This window comes from Phyllostomus hastatus, unplaced genomic scaffold (assembly GCF_019186645.2).
Source record: "Phyllostomus hastatus isolate PE091 unplaced genomic scaffold, TTU_PhHast_1.1 phas_scaffold_182, whole genome shotgun sequence".
NCBI classification, from domain to species: domain Eukaryota; kingdom Metazoa; phylum Chordata; class Mammalia; order Chiroptera; family Phyllostomidae; genus Phyllostomus; species Phyllostomus hastatus.
This window is the reverse complement of record NW_025334013.1, coordinates 18,541,454-18,559,426: the sequence shown is the minus strand read 5'-3', so window position 1 is coordinate 18,559,426 and position 17,973 is coordinate 18,541,454. Positions and strand designations below refer to the sequence as shown.

Sequence of the window (17,973 nt, the reverse complement as noted above, 5' to 3'; positions counted from 1 at the left end):
CCTCGGCCATTGGGGTGTCTATTAAGCTCTTGTCCATCAGAGGTCAGCCAAGGGAGGTCAGCAGGATCCCAGTGACAGAGAGGCAGCCAAGGCCTGCTCTCAATTAGGGCCTTGCAAATGGCCTTAGCATCTATCAAAGTCTCGGCTCCATCTCCTGGGTGCCCAATCAGGGCCGACAGGGAGGCTGGGAGAATAATTGCTTGGCAGGTTCCTACAGCCAGATTTATTATAACAAACAAATTCCGCTCCTGGCAGTGCTAGGCAGCTGGCCCGTCCGCGCTCGCAGAAATCCTATTTGCTGGGCTTGAGTGGGTAGAGGCTTCCCCCCCACTCCTGCTGGGCCCGTGGCCCTGGGCAGCGCCAGGCTGGAGCATTTGTCTTTTTGTGCTCCAGGCCGCCCGTCCAAGAGGCCACCACCTCTGACACATTTCACAGCATTTGAAAATCAGGGCCCGAGCCACAAATTACTCATTCAGTGTTGCGCCAAGTGATTCTCTGGCTTTTGACACCACCCAGATCGTCCATAGATCGAGGCAGTTGAAGGCCCAGGCTGTGGAGTCAGCCTAACCATGGGTTCAAATTCAAGTCCAGACTCTGTCATGTACTGGCTATGACTTTGGGGGAGCAATCACCTCTCTGAACCTCCATTTCCCCACCTCTAAATGAAGGAGTTACCTCTACCTTAAAGAACTGTTGTAGGAAGTAAGAGACGAAGGGTACAAGGCATCTAATACAGTAACAGGTGCTAAACAAAGGTGACAGTGACCATCATTATTAACCAAGGACCTCAGTATTATGATACTGAGATGGCATTTGTGGAGGGACAGTTACTGTGCTAATTCCCTTTTTTTTAACAATGCTAGTTCTTTTGAAACATTTTTTCTCTAAACATCACGACCAATCCTGCAAGTAGGTATTGTTATGTTGATTTTCCAGATTAGGAAACAGGGTGGTCAGGCACTTGAGCAGTGGGATGCGGAGCTGGGGGTGGGATGCTGGTTTGCTGGCTCTGGAGCTGGCACTCCTCCTAATACACAGCCCACTTCCCAGCTCCTCTGAGAGGCCATGTAAGGTTACTGGTCAGACAGACAGGCATGACCACACTCTCGCCTTCCTTCCCTCCCCATGCCAACATTTCTTTATCGCCAGTTGCAAGACCAGCCCTTTGCTAACCAATGGACACAATAAGATGAACAAAGAAACACTCCCTGCCCTTGAGGAGCTCAGTACCTGATGGGGGCAAATAGTAGAGCTGTATCCACACTGCCTAGAACACATGTCTCAGTTAGCTGCTGCTGCATAACAAACAACCCCAAAAATGTCTTGGTTTAAAAGGAAGAACAATTTATCAGTTCTGGGGGTTGCTTAGACAGCTTCTGCTAAGCTTAATCACGCAGCAACTCACTTCACAGGTCGACCAGGCTGGCAGGCCCAAAATGGCCTCATTTGCAGGTGTGATAACTGGTACGTGCCGCTCACAGGTTGCACTGGTTCTTCTCCACGTGTCCTCAAAGCTTCAGGGAGGCTGAACAGGTTTCCTTACATGGCGGAGTTCCAAGAGGGCAAAGCAAAAACTGCAATGCCCCTTGAGGTCTAGGGTCCAGAACTCACTTGACATCACTTACGCCACACTCTGCTGGTGGAAGTGAGTCGCATTCTGTTGCTTAGCCAGAATCTGACGTACATCTGCGAGCCACCATGTGAGGCTCAGCAGTCAAGTCAGAATGAGGGTGTGTGGACGAGTCTAGTGAAGTGGGATCCCAACTGATGAATTTTTAATTCAGATTAAAGGATGTTGAACTGCGTGGTTGTTAGAACGGGTCACATCCTTTCCAGCGGTCCCCAACCTTTTTGGCACCAAGGACTGGTTTTGTGGAAGACAATTTTTCAACGGGCCAAGGTGGGGGTGGGGGATGGTTTGGGGATGGTTCAAGTGCATTACATCCAACTCACCTCCTGCTGGGCAGCCCAATTCCTAACAGGCCATGGACCGGTGCCAGTCTGAGGCCCAGAAGTTGGGGACCCCTGCTTTAACCAGTGTGGAAACTGAGGCACAGAGAGTCAGCCAGTGTGCGAACAGAATCACTACATCATACAGCCAGTCTTCATACGAAGAAACCGAGGCCCAGAAACAGGGAGTGTCTTGACCAAGGTCATATAGCAAGTGTGTGACAGAGCCAGGAGTGACTCGGGTCCCTACCAGCCAGCCCACTCCTCATCCTCCCACCGCACCCCCTGAGGAAGCCTCAGGCTGGGAATGACCGAACCCGGGCGGCAGGATGACCACCCCCAGCTGTGTGCCTCCTGTGTGTCTTCTCTGCTGTGTGTTCATAAACAGCCCTCTCAGCACACCTGGCACCACGCAAGGCACTTAATCATGACGCCTTCTGATCCTAACAGCATTGCTCACATTTTACAGATGCGAAGCCAAGCCCCAGGGAGGGAAGCTGGCTTGCCACCCAGGGTCTCGCAGCTGGTGGATCCCATCTGCCTGACACCAAAGCCTGAGCTTCCCATGCTGCCCCCAGTGAGGAAGTGCCCCAGAGGCCTAGGAGGAGGCAGCAATGAGCCAGAGTCCCTTGGAACCACCTCTGCAAACGGAAGGACCCTGAGTGATGCTCTGGTCCACACCTCCACCACTTTATGGATGGGAAACAGATGCCAGACCAGCACCCAGGCGTCTGGCTCCCAGTCCAGGGCCCTCCCGCCCACGGCCCTGGGCAAGCCCCAGCCAGGCTGGGCAGACACACACAAGGCTGCCGGTGGCATTCAGAGAGCACGTTTATTTACAAAGCACTTTACAAATACAGCTTACGCCTCCCCACAGCCCCCTGCGAGGTAGGTCAGTAGTCATAGCTACAGTTTTCGGATGGGGAAATAGAGGCACGGAATGGGGGTGTGGCCTGCCCTATTTTAAAGACAGCTTCCCACCAACCCATCAAAAACCAAAATAAACAAAAAGCATTGATCCTCCATCCCAAAATATACCTTCTTCCTCTGAACTCTAAGGGCTGCGAGCAACCCTGACCTAACAGTGCCCTCTCCCCATTCGGCAGCCTGGTCAGGAGCCGCAGGGACCTCGACGCCGGGGCTGTAGTTGGGACTGCCGCCGGCCCAGGCTGAGCAGGACCCAGCCGGTGGGGCCTGGAAGTTCTAGGCAGAGGGGACTGAGGGTATGTCTCATTCTGCAGACACTGGGTCAGGCAGGGAAGGGGCCCCACGTCGGGCAGGGCAGGGATGGGCAGTCCTGGTTCAGGGACGCTCAGAGCACATGTCAGGGGAGCAGAAGTGGGAAGGACGGTGAGCAACATAGCCCAGGGGCTGCAGGGGGCAGCAGTCGGGGGTGGGGGGCTGCAGTTCCCTCTGGGGAGCCTCAGTCTGACATGCCCACCAGCAAATCAGGGCAGGGTCCGGTCTCCCCGGGACCTTCAGGAGCTGGGCCAGAGGGGATTCTAGATGCCGAGGCCCAGTGCACTCCCAATGCGTGTCAAGCCACGCAGGCGGAACCCTGGCCTGGTATACACTGCACCAAGGGCTGGGGTACAGACAAGGGCCTTGAGCCTGGGTCCCCTAGGGCAGGCAGCTCTGAGTCCCTGTCACTCTGCCAGGCAGTGCCGGGCCTCTCGGCACAGGCCAGCACCCTACACAGGTGGGCGGGGCGGCCGTCTCGCCGAGCTGCTCCTTGGCCCCCCGCCAGCCCGTGGGACACGGCAAAAGGGCCTGCCCACAGCGGAAGGCAGCACCAAGATGGCTCGTCATCCACTCCAGTGGCCTCCCTGTGGGGGCTGCGGCTGAGCAGAGTTGGGGACGCAGGTCTTCTTCGTCAGTCCGGGATGACAGGCCTGGTCCTGAGTGCACAGGGGGTGCTCCGAGCCGGGGGCCCCCGCTATCTGGACTCCAGCCCCTCCAGGTACTCCAGGGCCATATCGTAGCAAAAGTGGTACTGATCCTGGGGACAGGGAGACAGGGGACCGTGAGCCAGCCCCTCTCTAGTACTGGGGAGGGTGGGCAGGTGTGAGACCTGACCCACCTTTAAGGAGAAGGGGGGAGACGGGGTGACGTTTTGGCACCACAGGATTACCTGTGGGGAGCCCAAGATCCAATTGTGGGGACCAGGTACGGGGGGATGGGTGCTGAGGGGCCTGGCTGGGCCTGAGCCAGGGGGTTAGAAGCAGCACAGGGAACAGGGCACCTCACCAGGGTCTCCACCATGTTGGGTTTGTAGTTCCTAAGTGTTTTGGCAGCAAAGAAAACGTCCACCAGGTTGTGGCAGCGAATCATCTCCAGGACCGTGGAGCAGGCGCAGAAGGTGCCGCTGCGGCCGCCCCCATTTCTGAATGAGACAAAAAGGTTGGGGGCAGGGCTGGGGGTAGGAGGCCAAACTCCAAGGTAAAGGGCAAGGCCAAGGTCTGGGAGCCTAGAGGTGAGGGGCGGGGCCAGGGAACCCAAAAGGGAGGGGCAGGGAGCCTAAAGGTGAACTGCAAGACCAGGCTAAGGGGGCGGAGTCTGGCACTGAGACGGACATCCCAGCTGAAGATATCCAGGAAGACAAAGCCTCCAGGAGAAACAGCAGACTCTGAGAGCAAGGAGGAAGGATCACTCTGAGAGAAAGAAGTGAGACAGACAGCCACAGAGGAGGGCCGCGGGGCAGCAGGCAAACCCCGGAGAGCAGGGTGGAAAACGAACCCTGAGAGTGCCGGTCACCCCCAGCAAGGCGGACACAGACACACAGAGTCAGGCCCTGTCCCCGCCCTCTCCCTCCTCTGCTCCCTGTAACTCAGCGGGGAGGTACCCTCAGGAGATGAGGGACCAGGCAGGCCCGCAGCCCCGGCCTCTGGGGGTCTCTCCCACTGGAACCGAGAGCCCCTCCCTGAGAGCCAGGCAGGCCTGCTCCACTCAGCTCCCCATCCCGGCGTCCAGCACGCCCAGCCCCGCACCGCACTGGGACGGGCAAGTCTGGAAGCATGAAAAGTGTGGGCAAAGGAGTGGCTGCACCCAGACCTGAGTGAATGCATGAATTATGAGTGGGGCATGTGAACAAATGAATGAATGAGTGAAAAAGTTACATGTGAGCATTCACATTTAACTTTGTTGTAGTGGACTACAGCAAAGACCAGAAACCCGTTGGCTTAAGAAGAGCACTACAGTATCACAGGACGCTGACAGGACTGGCTAACTAAATTGGTCAAGTCAAACATCACACAGAGAGTACTGGATGGTTCAGGGTTAAGTCCACACCCTGGGGACTGACCGGGATTCTCTAGGGAAGGCAGGGTCAGGCTGTCTGGGAGCCCAGGGGCCCTGGTGCCCTCCCCCACAATGGACCTCTGCCCCTGGCCCTTGAGCCCCCAACCCCTCCCGCCGCCTAAGGCGGGACCAGCACTCACAGGCAGTGCACAACGGTGCGTCCATCCCCACTCTCCGCCTGCCACCTGTCCACCTCGGCCAGCAGGTGCAGGAAGGCCTTCTTGGAGTCAGGCGTGTCCCGGTACGCAGACCAGCGCAGGAACTGGAAGTGCCGCACCAGCAGGTGCCCCTCCTGCAGCTGGGGTTGGGGGGGGGGCAGCCGGCGAGGGGACATGAGCGCCAGTGACAAGGCCCCCAGTGACCTGAAGGTCATTTCGGGCCCTACCATCACCCCAGCTCTCCCCCGGGGCTTCCAGGTCACTCACCCTGGAGATGTTCTGTACCCGGAAGACACGGGCCACCAAGTCCTCATCCGCTGTGCCTGACACGAACTCCACCTCCATGAGGCCATACTGCTGCCGGCCCGGCTCCGGCCAGTACTGCAGGCACGGCTGGCGGCACGGGCACAGAGACAGGGGCTGAGTGGAGCCTCCAGGCGGCTGCCACCCACACCCACCCCTGAGCCTGCACACCTGCCCCAGGGCTCCCACGCGCCCCAGCCCCCCGCTCACTCCGGATTCGTCTTCAGAGTTCCCCACTCTCCGCACTCACCCATGAGACTGCAGGCACACCTGCCTGGTGCATTCTGCACGGGCACACTCAGGTCGGCTGAAACCAACCCTTCACAGTGGGTGCACTGACACGCTCACACTTCCTCACAAGCGCACACACCTACACAAGGCTGCCTTCTTCCAGGGACCCATCCCAATGACCCCTGCCCCTGGTCTTCTCCCTCACTGCTTCTGCCTTCTGGCATCCGCTCAGAGGTGGGGTGTCCCTGATGCTGCGACTCAGCTCAGCACCTGCCCGAGTCCACTCCCTGGAGTCAGGGCCCAACACGTATCCCCCTCCAGGCCACAGACTCCAGACAGCAGAGGGACAGGGGGCACGGCCCCCACACATACATGCACAAGTGCTCCAGCTAGTCGGCCCCAGGCCCCTGCTTCTAGTCTCAGCTCTTCCCTTATCTGGGCCGCAGCTCCTCCATCTGTGAAACTGCCCCAGCTCCTCCCAGACAACACCATGCTCCATCTGCTTCCCTCTCTGACTACTCCCCGTAAGGAGAGGGCACTACCTTCCCCTTTTTGCCTGGGGTCCCAGCAGCCGCTTGCATTCAGGCCTTTGCACATGCTGCTCCTTCTCCACGGACCACTCACCTTGTACTTCTTCACTAGTTAACTCTACCCTTCCTGCCCACCTCAGCTCAACTATCACATCACCTCCTCCAGGAAACCCTCTCTGATACATTCTCCCACAGGCTCCTGTGTCTGTCTGCTGTCTCTGTCGGGTTTTGTAACTGATTCCCCCTGGATTGTGAGATCTGGGAGGGGTAGTGTGTTCTCTCCCTGTCTCCCCAATGCCCAATGCAGGGCCTGGCAGGGAGCAGGCTGTAGTGAAAGGTGGCTGAATGGATGAGCAAATGGGTGACCTGTGAATGGTGTCCGCATAGGTCTCCCTCTGGGTCCCTCCCTCCCCACCTGAGCAAGGGTGGGTTCTTGCCCCATGGGATCCCCTTCAGATCCCTGCCCAGGGACTGAGGTTCATTACTCTGCAGTCCCAGGTCATTTACACCAAGTGCCTGGCTCATAAAGAGCCCAGGGAACAAGTCTTCTCCAGGCAGCCACTAAGAGGATATCATGCTCATCTTACAGCAAACCCTCCTGGCCTCCTGGGACAGGGAGCTGGAGAGGGAGGGGCACAGAGACCTAGGGGATATGGCCATAAGAGGCGGGCAGGCCGGGCACCTGCACTTCCCAAGAGTTTCAGTTTGGGGAACCCCAAAAGGAAATTGGGCAGCCCCTCTAGCTGAAGTCACTGAGCCAGCATCAGGACCAACCTCAGAGGTGACTGTCACCTTCATCCCTGCCATGTACTGAAAGGCCACCATGTACTACATGTGGCCCAGCACTAAGCTCCTACGTACATTTGACATGGTCCTGACAATATCCCCATGAGCGAACAGGAGCTGTGAAGGTCCCCATTTCACAGAGGAGGAAACTGAGCCCGAAGAGTTTCCCAGATGGAGCAGTCAGAAAGTGAGGGGGCTGGAACTCTGCTCTGCCTCAAAGGCCCCCATGATGGGCAGTCCACTTCAGCGACTGAAAAAGCAGAGGCTCTGAAAGGAGGCAGCCCAGAGGAGGGGACACAGATCTGCCACTTCTCAGCTGTGACCTTGGAAAAGTCACTTCACCTGTCTGGGTCTCCATTTTCTCACCTGAAGCCCATAAGTGCAAGGCAGAGTCCCTGACACACAGCAAGTATTTAACAAAAAGCAGCTATTTTTCTCTAGTCCGGCAGACAAGGAAACCCAGGCTCTGCGAGGGAGCATGACCTGCCGAAGGTCACTCAGCTAACAGATGGCAGAGCGGGAATCCAGCCCGACCTCCAAGATGTGCCCTTGAACACATGGGGGCCCAGGGCAGCAGCCCGCCCGCCCGCCCGGCAGGCGGCGCCCTCACCCAGGCGGAGTTGGACTGGTGCAGCTGGTTGAGCATGACGATGGAGGTGCACCCGTAGTCGTAGACCAGCCGCCAGAAGTCGGGCGTGGTGCTCTGCAGCGGGTGCAGGGTCACGATGAAGGCCGCGCTCCGTGTGTAGCTCTGCAAGGAAACCCGGACTCGGTGGGGTCTGTTTGCCACCACGACACAGCCTGACCCCTGCCATCAGCTGATCCTCCCCCACCTGCCCACACAGGCGTGCCCCACAGGACCAGGCTGCCTCCCCTGGCCCTTCACAAGTTGGCCAGCACCCTGAGGCCTGAGTGGGCAGGCTGAGCCCCCAGGCCTCTCCAGGCTCCAAGTCCACAGCTCCCAGGAACTAAACAGCAGAAGGTGCCCAAATGGGTGGCAATGGAAGCTCAGGCCTGCTACACGGAGGCTGGCCAAGCTTGCTCCCTGCCTCAGGGCCTTTGCATCTGCTATTCCTATTGCCCAGAACAAATTTCCCAAGTGTCTACATTGCTTTCTCCCTCACTTCTTCTGGCCTTTGCCTAGTTGCCACTTCCTCCAAGAAGCCCTCCTCAACCCTTCATCACAGACAGCCACACACAGCCCCCGCCTGTGTGGCCCAGTCAGTCGGAGCGCAGTCCTCTGGACCAAAAGGTCACAAGTTTGATCTCCGGTTGGGGCATATACGAGAGGGCAACAGATCCATGTTCCCTCCCACATTAATCTCTCTCTCTCTCTGTTTCTGTCCCTCTTTCTCTAGAAGCAATGAAAAAAATGTTCTTAGGTGAAGATTAAAAAAAAAATAGCTATGTATGTAGGCCTCCAAAACCCACAATAAATATTCCTTCTGCCTGGTTGACTTTTATGGAGATTACCAGCGTCTGACATTCCATTGTGTATTTGTTTAGTGACTGTTGCAGCCCATTCCGCAATGCAAAGTTCAAGAGACAAGAGATTCTGGAGCATAGCCTGTACCAAGTGGCCCATTCTTACCTGGGTCCAGCCCAATATACAGATGGGCACTCGGAGGCCAAGGGGTGGGCTGGGAGGGAGGTCAGATTCCTAAGTTCCTGTCCCAAACCCTCCGGCACTCATGGCACCGCCCAGGACCCGGGCCCTCAGCAGGCCATGCGCACCCGCACCCACGCATCCCTGCAGGCTGAGGGGCAGTGGCTGCCGGGCCCCTCTCCAGCCATCCCCTTCGGCAGCTATGGCGACTCCTCCCCTAGCCTTCGGCCCACACCAGGAAGCCCTTGGGAAGCAAGCACGGGGGCTTTCCCTCTTTAGAGAAACCCCACTGCCCCCTGCGCTGTTCTGTCAAGGGGCTCTGGCCAGGAACCGGGCCCCCTCTCCCTCACACCTACTGTGAGAAAACCTCCCTCTCCGTGCGGGGGGACATCCGGTGGTTGACAAGCCCAGCACTGACCCCCGTTCATGCACGCGTCCCACAGCGAGTTGTGGGACAAGGACCGAGCGCAGCTCAGCCCCTTCCTCCCTGTCCCCAGGCCAGCCTGTCCTCAGCAAGGGTGCCACCAACTGCTCCCGCCGCCACCATCCGTGACAGCCTGTCCCTGAGGGGCAGGGGCGGCCTGCGGCTGCACAGCCACATCCGGGACGGGTCTGCCTGATTAAGGGGTGAAGGCATAGCCAGCCCACTTGGCCACATGGCAGAAGTCACTTTCTCCAGTGTAATCAGCTTTTTTTTTTAAAAGGTAACATTTTGACCTACACCTGTTTGTCTCCCTCACCCATCTCTCAACTGGTTCCCGTTTGGGAGCGGACAGGGGCGAGGCTCCCGCTCTTCCCCACTCAGACAGCAGCATCTTGGAGTCACTCATTGGGCCCAAAAGCCCCGTTCTGCTCGCACCACCCGGTGAAGGAGGTGGAGCCCCCTGAGCTGGGAGCAGGGGAAGGGGCTTCTGAATGGCTCCTGAGCCCTCAGACCAGGCCAGGGTGGGGCCCGGGAACTAGTCCCAGTCCTGGGCCTTGTCCTGGGGAAGCCTCCAGGCTCAATCCCCTAGGACACGCTCCCTGGGGCCCAGACATCAGGTCTCAAGTCCCAACCCCTAACCCTCCTCCCCCAGGCTCCGCTGGGCCTGACCCCGCTGACAGCCCTACCTGGACTCCAACACACACCCCTGCTCGGGCCAGGGGGAACACCTGAGCAAGGGTGCTGGCTTTGAGGTCCTGAAAGGAAGCTCACTGAGGACACAAGGGTCACCCCAGAGAGGGCAGAGGGTCCAGAACCAGAGCCTCCAGCTCTGCTCCTCGGCTCCTGGACCTCCCCAGATGCTGGGGGGGCGGGGGAGTCCCAGAGCCCAGCCCGCGCCCAAGCCCAAGCCCTCACGTCCGTCAGGGCCGCGTTGATGTAGTTGTTGGGGTCCCCGTCAGTGGAGATGAGGAAGGGCAGGCAGCGGTCGGGCGGCAGGACATCCATGCTGCGGTTCTTGTCCCGGTTCCGGGGCAGCAGGGCGATGCTGCACTCCTCCACGTCCAGCGGCGGCGTGACCGAGTTCAGCGTCTACAGGGAGCGAGAAGAGAAACGGGCTGACGGCCAGGGCTTACTGGACCTCTGCGCAGCCCCAGGAAGGGAACTGGGCTGGGCTATCAACCCCACTGTATGGGTGGAGAAACCAAGGTCCAGAGAGAGGGCACAGAGGGCACAGACGGGGGCACCCTGTTTCCCGGCCACGCAGAGCGCAGAGCCCGGACGGAGCCCTGGGGACTGGAGACTGCCTCCTCCCCACCCCACCCTTGTAATCTCAGCCTCATTCTCCCTCAGGCGCAGAATGGGATGGTGATGTGCCCGCCTGCAGGGCTATTGGGAAGGTAAGTGAGATCACTGCAGGGTTCAGCACACAGAAGGCACAGAGGTGACCATTACTAGCTTGTCGGGTCCGTTCCGTGAAACAAGCCCTGAGAGCTCGCGTCTCCCACAGAGCGGACCCCAGGGACCTGGCAGAGGCAGTCACCTTCCTTGGCCACAGCCCTGTGTGAACAGAACTCAAGTCCAGACCACCCAGCACTACAACGAGCTAGGGGCTCTGAGTTCCTCCCTCTCTTGCCTTCATGGCTCGTGCATCCTGACTCATGGGGGTCTCAGTTTCTTTCTCTCCCCTCAAAGGGGATCCCCAGTCTCTCCTGATCCCCAGAGCCCAACCTCCCTCTCTCCAGGAATCATTTCCTGAGAGGCCACTCTGTGCTGGCCCAGAGCACCAGGCACCCAGCACGCATGCTCCGGCTGAACTCTGGCAGGAACCCTGGAATGGAGAGCACATCTGGCCTCTCTGCTCCCCTCGTGACCACACTCTGGACCACTGCAAAAGTGCCTTTTTCCAGTCTCCTGACCGTAGAGAGGGTGTAAGCCTAGCCCTGCTGGGTGCCAGGGAGTGGGTCTAAGAATGAAGCCAAAATAGAAAAGAGCAGAACCAAAAACAGACAGAGACTGTGTCTTGACATCATCGTTTGAGCACCCAGATCCAGCCATAACTGAAGCTGCACCACCTTCAGTCTTTTCAGTTACAAGAGCCACTAAGCTGGATTTTTATCACTTGCAACCAAAAAAATCCTGATGAACGTGAACACTGCAAGGGCAATACGACCTATCCATCTTTTCTGGGTGAGAAAACTGAAGTCTGCAGAGGTACAGTGAGTGTTCAAGGCCATTCACAGCTCTTAACTAGATAAGTCAGCATTTGAACCCAGGTTTATCCGACTTCAAAGCCTGGGCTCCAAGACACTTTGATGCACCTTCCCCGCTGTCTCAAAGTCCTTCCTAATAGCCCAGCTCTGACTCCTACAGCACTGAGGACCTCCAATGCACACATACTACCCACACCCACATGCCACACACCTCTACACCTACACACACATGCTCGAGGCCCACCTGGAACTCTTCCCGCAGCTGGGAGGAATTGCTCTGAGGGTCAATACGGATCATCTCTTTGTAGGTAGCCTTGAATTCACTGACAGGGATGGTGGTCTCCCCACACAGGCAGGCCTCCAGGATTGCATCATGGATGAAGATGTACTGCTCCTGGAACAGGAGGTAAGAATACGAGGAACCAGGAGGGGACTAGAGGCTAGAGATTTTGGGGTTGTGGCAAGAGGAAGTAAGCTCGAGATTGAGGCATGGGTCTTCTGATGCGGAGTCCAGCCATGTTGTTACTACAGGTTGGACCAGTCCTATCTGAAACAGCCTTTGTGGGTATGTTCACTTGTCTCATATTTCATCCCTACAACCACTCTGAGAGAAACTCTGAAGGTCAGGGGGCAGCCCAGGGTCGCCTCCAGCGGAGATCCACACCCAGGCATATGTTGAGTGCAGAACCTGTGACCTTGGCTGGCTGCTATTTGACCTCACCCAACAGAACACAGTGGAGCTGAGTCTGGGAGACCCTGAGAGGTTGGCTGACCAAGTTCAGGGATGGGGAAGAACCAGGGGAAATTCTAAGGAGGGGAAGAGCCTAAGAACACCCTTCAGATACCAGCTTTGGGCCCCCGCATGGAGCAGGCGACAGAGGCCTGTGTCCCCCACCTCTGTCTGGATCATGTTGACACGCCGGGAGCAGAGGGTCTTCACGCAGTTGTAAATGTCCACCACGCCCTCACACTCGGCCATGTCCAGCATCACGTCCAGAACGATGTAGCAGCCCGTGCGGCCAGTGCCCGCGCTGGGAAGAGAATGGCCCAGGCCAGGTCAGGGGGCTGGGTAGGGGTTCCAGGAACAAAGGGAAGAAAAGAGGGGCCCTGGGGCACCTGGCCAGGTGGGTACCATGCAGGGAATGAGGGGCAGAGAAAGACCCCTGCCCTGGCAAGGAGGAGCCGGGGAGAAGGCTGCTGGGAGAGTTCCGGAGAAGCGTGAGAGAGCACAGAGCTGGGGGTGAGCCTTGGGGAAGGAAAGGAGGAGAAGCGTAGGGAGAACTCAGAGGTGAAACTTAGCAGCTTCCCTAGGAGACAGGCACCACGGTGATGCTGGGAGCTTAACCCGAGGCTGTTCTTGCTGTGGGATATTCCTCCAATCTCCTGCACGTCCCTCAAAGCCCCCCACACTCAGACCCACTCTCAACCCTTACAGCAGACAGCACGCTTTTGAGTCCCCAGAGCAATCTGGACAGACTTTTATTAAAACACCCTTCCTGCTGCATGATCACCGGTCACGTGGCTGTCCCCCTAACCCGACTGGGAGCTCACCGAGAGCTCAGCTGCGTGGGATCCATCCCTGGGGCCTTCCTTCATGCTCGGCACCGGTGAAGCGAAGTGGAGGGTGGAGGGTGGACAAAGATGATGCCAAGACTTCAAGATCGAAAATAACAGTATCCAAGTGGGTCCCCATGCCCTGCTGGTGGGAGCTAACTTATACAACCACTGTGGAAAGCTGGCGGTCTTTACTAAAACACGGACAGCAATTCCACTCCTATGCACGCACCCCGCAGAAAATGTGTGTGTGTGTGTGTGTGTGTGTGTGTGTGTGTGCATGCACTCGTGCCAAAAGACAGGCCACAGGATGTCCTTAGCAGCGCTCCTCATAGAGCTCAGAACGGGAAACCACCCAAACGCCTACCAACAGCAGAACTGATAAACACCGGCAGTGTATTCACCCAGAGGAAGAAGACACAATACGAAGGGATCTCAGGAACACCAGACGGCGGGGGGAAGGAGTCAGACACGAAAGAGCACCTGCTGTGCAACCCCACGCCCACACAGTTCGCAAACACATGACACTGACCCACCGACTAAGGATGTGGGAGTCGGGGCGGTGACTGCTCGGGGCGGGGCCCCGGGGGCCTGGCGACCTCTGTGCCTTGACCAGAGTGGTGCTGGTTCTTTCATGGGTGTGTTCGATTTGTGAGAATTCATAAAGTTATATTTACACATATTTGAGCACTTTAAGTGTATTATTCTGGGAGAAAGTTTTATTCTCAAAAAACAGTATTGTAAAGAGGCCTGGAGAAGTCCAAGGGAAGCTGGCGTGGGGGCTGGCAGGGCAGGCAGTGGGACGAGTCTGCTCTGGGGCCCTGGGGGCCGAGGAGCCGAGGAGTGGAGCCCTGGGCTCGTGGGTCCAGACGACTCGCCAAAGCCACGGGGTCAGAGGTGAGGCTCTCTGATGGGATAGCAGGGGCAGGAACAGGACAGGGCACAGACCCCCACTTAAGAGGCGAAAGGAAGATACGGAGTCAGAGAGGAAGCAGAGCAAAGAGAGGACGGACAGCAGGGCTCATGGGGCCCACCCAAGGCAGGAGCGGGAGAGGAAGGAGTGAGAAGGTGAGAAGGCCAAGGAGTAAGGAAAGCCCCTGAGTTTGGAGAAAAGGAGAGAAGGCAAAGTCCTTCCCACCCCTGGGCCAAACCCAGCACGCAGGCGTGTGGTGACACTCTCTGAACTTGGTCTTGCCTGGTGCCGCCAATGTCAACCCCTCCATGTCTCTAGTGTCTCCTTGGTGCCTGGGCCAGGGTCTTGGGAAGCACATGAGGGCGCCAACCTTAGAGCCAAAGTGCAAAGGGCAAAGGGCCCCTGAGGGTCATTCTCTCCTGTCCTCTGTGTCTAAGTAGGACAAGCCCAAGCCCAATCTCCCGTATAGACCTTGCACCCACCCCACCCCCAGCTTCTCTCCTCCTGGGGGGCCCAGTGCCCACCTGCAGTGGATGACCACGGGCCCGGCGTCAGGCGGGGTGGAGGCCTTCACACGCCGGATGAAGGCCAGCAGCCCTGTGGCGTGGTAGGGGACGCCGTGCTCCGGCCACGCCGTGAAGTGGAACTGGCGGACCTCGTGCCGGGCGGAGTAGCCTCTCTGGGGAGATGACAGTAAGCACGGTGAGTCACTGCTGGCGCCTACGTGACACCTGCTGTGTGCCAGGCACCGCAGCGAGCATCTCACTGCAGGGCCTCCATTCCAACAATAAACGTAGGCATAGGTGTGACTGCTCCTTGTACGAGCTGGAAAACTAGGGATCACAGAACAGAAACCCCTTGCCGAGGTTCATGACGCTGGACTCGGGCTGGGGTCCGCCTGGCGCCTGCACCTGCACTGCTGAACGCTGACCTCCAGCGCCAGGTTGCTGTTAGCCCCTGGAGATCACAGTGGCTCCCTGGTCTTTGTCTACGGGGGACACTGTTTCTCCTAAGGATCCTACAGAGGACCAGGTGGGATCATGGACAGGAGGGCTGGTCCAACCGGTGGCCGGTGGCCTCTCATGAGTGATATGACCACTCTGGGCCTCACTTGCTCATCTGTAAAATGGGGCTAGTGGTAACTGCCTCACCCTACAGGGCCTTCCGGGGCTGACACAGTACATGTCACACACTCAGCAGCATCTGGCACAGGGTAAGTAAGACCCACACTCGGCGACTACGGTCACCGTCTGCAGTATCTCAACTACCTTTCGGCGTCGCCAGCAAAAACAGTGAGCTTCCCGCCCTATCATGCTGCTCCCAGCAGTGCCCAAGTAACTGCCTAGTGGGGGGGGGGGGCGGCAGTGCCCTCCTCCCTTCCCGCTCCTGGGCTGGGGGAGGTGGGCAGGTGGGCTCTGCCCCACCCCCTCAGACACCCCAAGTCACCAGGTGACGGAGACTCACCCGCTCCAGGGCAAAGGTGCGCACGACATATTCAGCCAGGGTCTCTGTCTTCACCAGCGTGATCTTGATGTCCCCGTACATGTCCGAGTCTTCCGGCCAGTACCGCGAGCACTTCACCTGCAGGCCCACGGGGCAAGCTCAGTGGGCTCTCCGCTGCGCCCCCGGCCCCCGCGCCCCCGTGTCCCCGCGTCCCACAGCCCCGCTCACCCTGCCCACTTCCACCAGCTTGGTGATCATGACGATGCTGGAACAGTGCTCCTGCCACACCAGGCGCCAGAAGTCGTAGACCATCTCGGGCTTCGGCCCTGGAGGTGCAGAGGGCACTTGTCTCGGAGGCAAGGCCTCCATCCAGGGCCAGAGCCCCACTGCCCGGCACCACCAGCCCAGGCCAGGCAGCTCCTGAGTCCCAGTGGGGGCTTCATGCACATGCCACTCATATCCCACCAACGCCAACTCGTGCCCGGAGGGCCCCGGGCATGGGCAGTGTCAGGGGCTTGGCTGGGGACCTCAGTCATCTTGAGTGGAACCCAGGAGGTAGAACTGGTGGGGCATGGCACAAGTCTCCAGAAAGGATAAACAAATGGACAGCCGTGGGGTGGGAGAAAGACAGCCAGAGGGACCCAGGCGGCCCCCAGACTGAAAGGAGCCATCCACAGCCATGAGGACTGAGCCCGGCTCGCCCCTTTGCATGCACCACCTCAGGGACGGACAGACAAACGGGCAGCTACAGATGGCCTGGGCACGCCAGGGAGACACAGATGCAAGGGGGGTGAAGACTGACAGCCAGATTCCAGAAGACGCAGCCAGACTGGGGCTCGGAGAGACAGGCAGACAAACACAGAAGGGAGGCAGGGAGTCAAGCAGCTCGGTAGGGAAGACGGAAAGGTGCAGAGAGCATTCAGCAGAGCGGGGCACACGGGGGGCACGTGGACAGAAGTGACCGATACCTTGAGTGGCGATGAAGTGGTTTGACCTGTGATAACCCTGGAACAGAAGAAGAGGGAGGAGTGAGACCCCAGGGAGGAGCCCCTTGCTCACTCAGGCCTCCTCTGCCCTCCTTCCCCAGAAGCCCATCCCCACCCCCGAACTGCCCCACCCAAGAGGGAAGACCCCAGGACCTGCTAGCCAGGTGCCCCTGTCCCCCCAGTCCCCAAGCAAGAAGGAAGAGCAGCGGGGACACCAGTGTCTTGGGTCTAAACCTATGGTTGTTGTGTGGCCCCAGGGAGGACATGACTCCTATAAGGGCCTAGAGGATCTCCCCATCCATAAAATGGGGACAATGATCCACAATCACCTGACAATCCAGCTGTTGTTTGGAGAAAAATTAAGCCAGGGTGACCTTCTCTGTTCCCAAAGCCCCAGAGGCCCTGAGCAACCCCAGACCCTAGGCTGGGTCCTGCCAGCTGTCCCAGCCCCCCTCCCTCAGCCCTCCTGCCCCCTCCCAGCCATCAGAGCTGGGGGGGCTAGAGGGAAGCGTCAGGTGGGAGCAAATGAGCACCCAGGCTACTCATGGTTCTTAAGTATTTTCTTAAATCCTTAAAATCAATAATAATAAATTTTGAGACCTTATTTATTACGGCCACATACTGTGCTAAGCACTTTACCTGAATTATCTCCCACGAAAGAGAGGCCAAGAACTACTTCTTCCTCCATTCCCACAGCCCTCAGGCCCAGCAGAAAAACTGGCCAGACCCCACCCCCACCCCAGGGCCACAGCTGCCCCTGAGGCCCTGCCCCAACGAGGGCGACCCGGGATTACAGCTAAGAAGGACTGCAGGGCAGGTGCAAGAGAAAAAAAAAACAAGGTCAGCCACCTGCATGAAGTTCACGCCCTCAATACAGTTCCTTGAACTCCTCTGCCCCGGGCCCAGGGAGCCCTGGAGTCAGAGTGCCAGGGTCCAAACCCCACTCTAAGGAGCACTTGCTAACTGGGTGCTCTTAGGCAAACCGTTTCACTTCTCTATGTCTCACTGTTCACATCTGTAAAATGGGAAATGTTGCAGTATTTACCTCCTTGGGCTGCTGTGAAGAGTGAAGAGACATGTCAAGGGTTTGGCACTGGGGCAAGCAGTGTCAATGCTTAATCAATAGTAGCTATTCTTATTACTACCGCTTCAAAGGTCAAAGAGTATCCTCCAACATCCAAAGTATGAGTGTCAAGAATCTCTGGGGCAGGAGGTGGTGTACTATAGAGGTCAAGAATCTTATCCCTGGAGTCAAGTTGACCTGGGTTCTTGTAACAGCTTTGCCAAATGAAGAGCGTGCTTCTCAGCCTCTCGCGTGCACACGGATCTCCTGGGGTCCAGTTAAAAGGCAGATTCTGATGCAGAAAGTCCGGGGTGGGGCCTGGGACTGTGCATTTCCAACCACCTCCCAGGTGGTATTGATGTTGGGCCTCAAAGCACACACTGAGTAGCCAGACCCTCAGCCTCTCTAAGCCTCTCTAAGCCTCTGTTCTCCTCTGCATGTGATGGTAATGTGAGAAATACATCTCTGAGACTCTGCTGTTTACCTACACGCCATTCTTGTGACAATGACCAGAACACA

At 57.9% G+C, this 17,973-nt stretch overlaps 1 protein-coding gene across 4 annotated transcripts in view; it reads right to left on the bottom strand.

Moving 5' to 3' along the window:
• Positions 1–2,763: 2,763 nt before the first annotated feature.
• Positions 2,764–17,973, bottom strand: part of PTPRU (protein tyrosine phosphatase receptor type U) — a 77,067-nt gene continuing 61,857 nt past the window's right edge. For all 4 annotated transcript variants that reach the window (XM_045858742.1, XM_045858743.1, XM_045858744.1 and 1 more), the window contains 12 exons: positions 16,374–16,410; positions 15,634–15,731; positions 15,427–15,543; positions 14,487–14,641; positions 12,391–12,526; positions 11,740–11,889; positions 10,201–10,374; positions 7,866–8,006; positions 5,673–5,798; positions 5,388–5,545; positions 4,198–4,333; positions 2,764–3,949 (listed from right to left, as the gene is read on the bottom strand). In XM_045858742.1, coding sequence (XP_045714698.1) covers positions 3,887–3,949; positions 4,198–4,333; positions 5,388–5,545; positions 5,673–5,798; positions 7,866–8,006; positions 10,201–10,374; positions 11,740–11,889; positions 12,391–12,526; positions 14,487–14,641; positions 15,427–15,543; positions 15,634–15,731; positions 16,374–16,410 — 1,491 coding nt within the window. In that variant the 3' untranslated portion in view covers positions 2,764–3,886. The remainder of the gene's footprint in view (positions 3,950–4,197; positions 4,334–5,387; positions 5,546–5,672; positions 5,799–7,865; positions 8,007–10,200; positions 10,375–11,739; positions 11,890–12,390; positions 12,527–14,486; positions 14,642–15,426; positions 15,544–15,633; positions 15,732–16,373; positions 16,411–17,973) is intronic.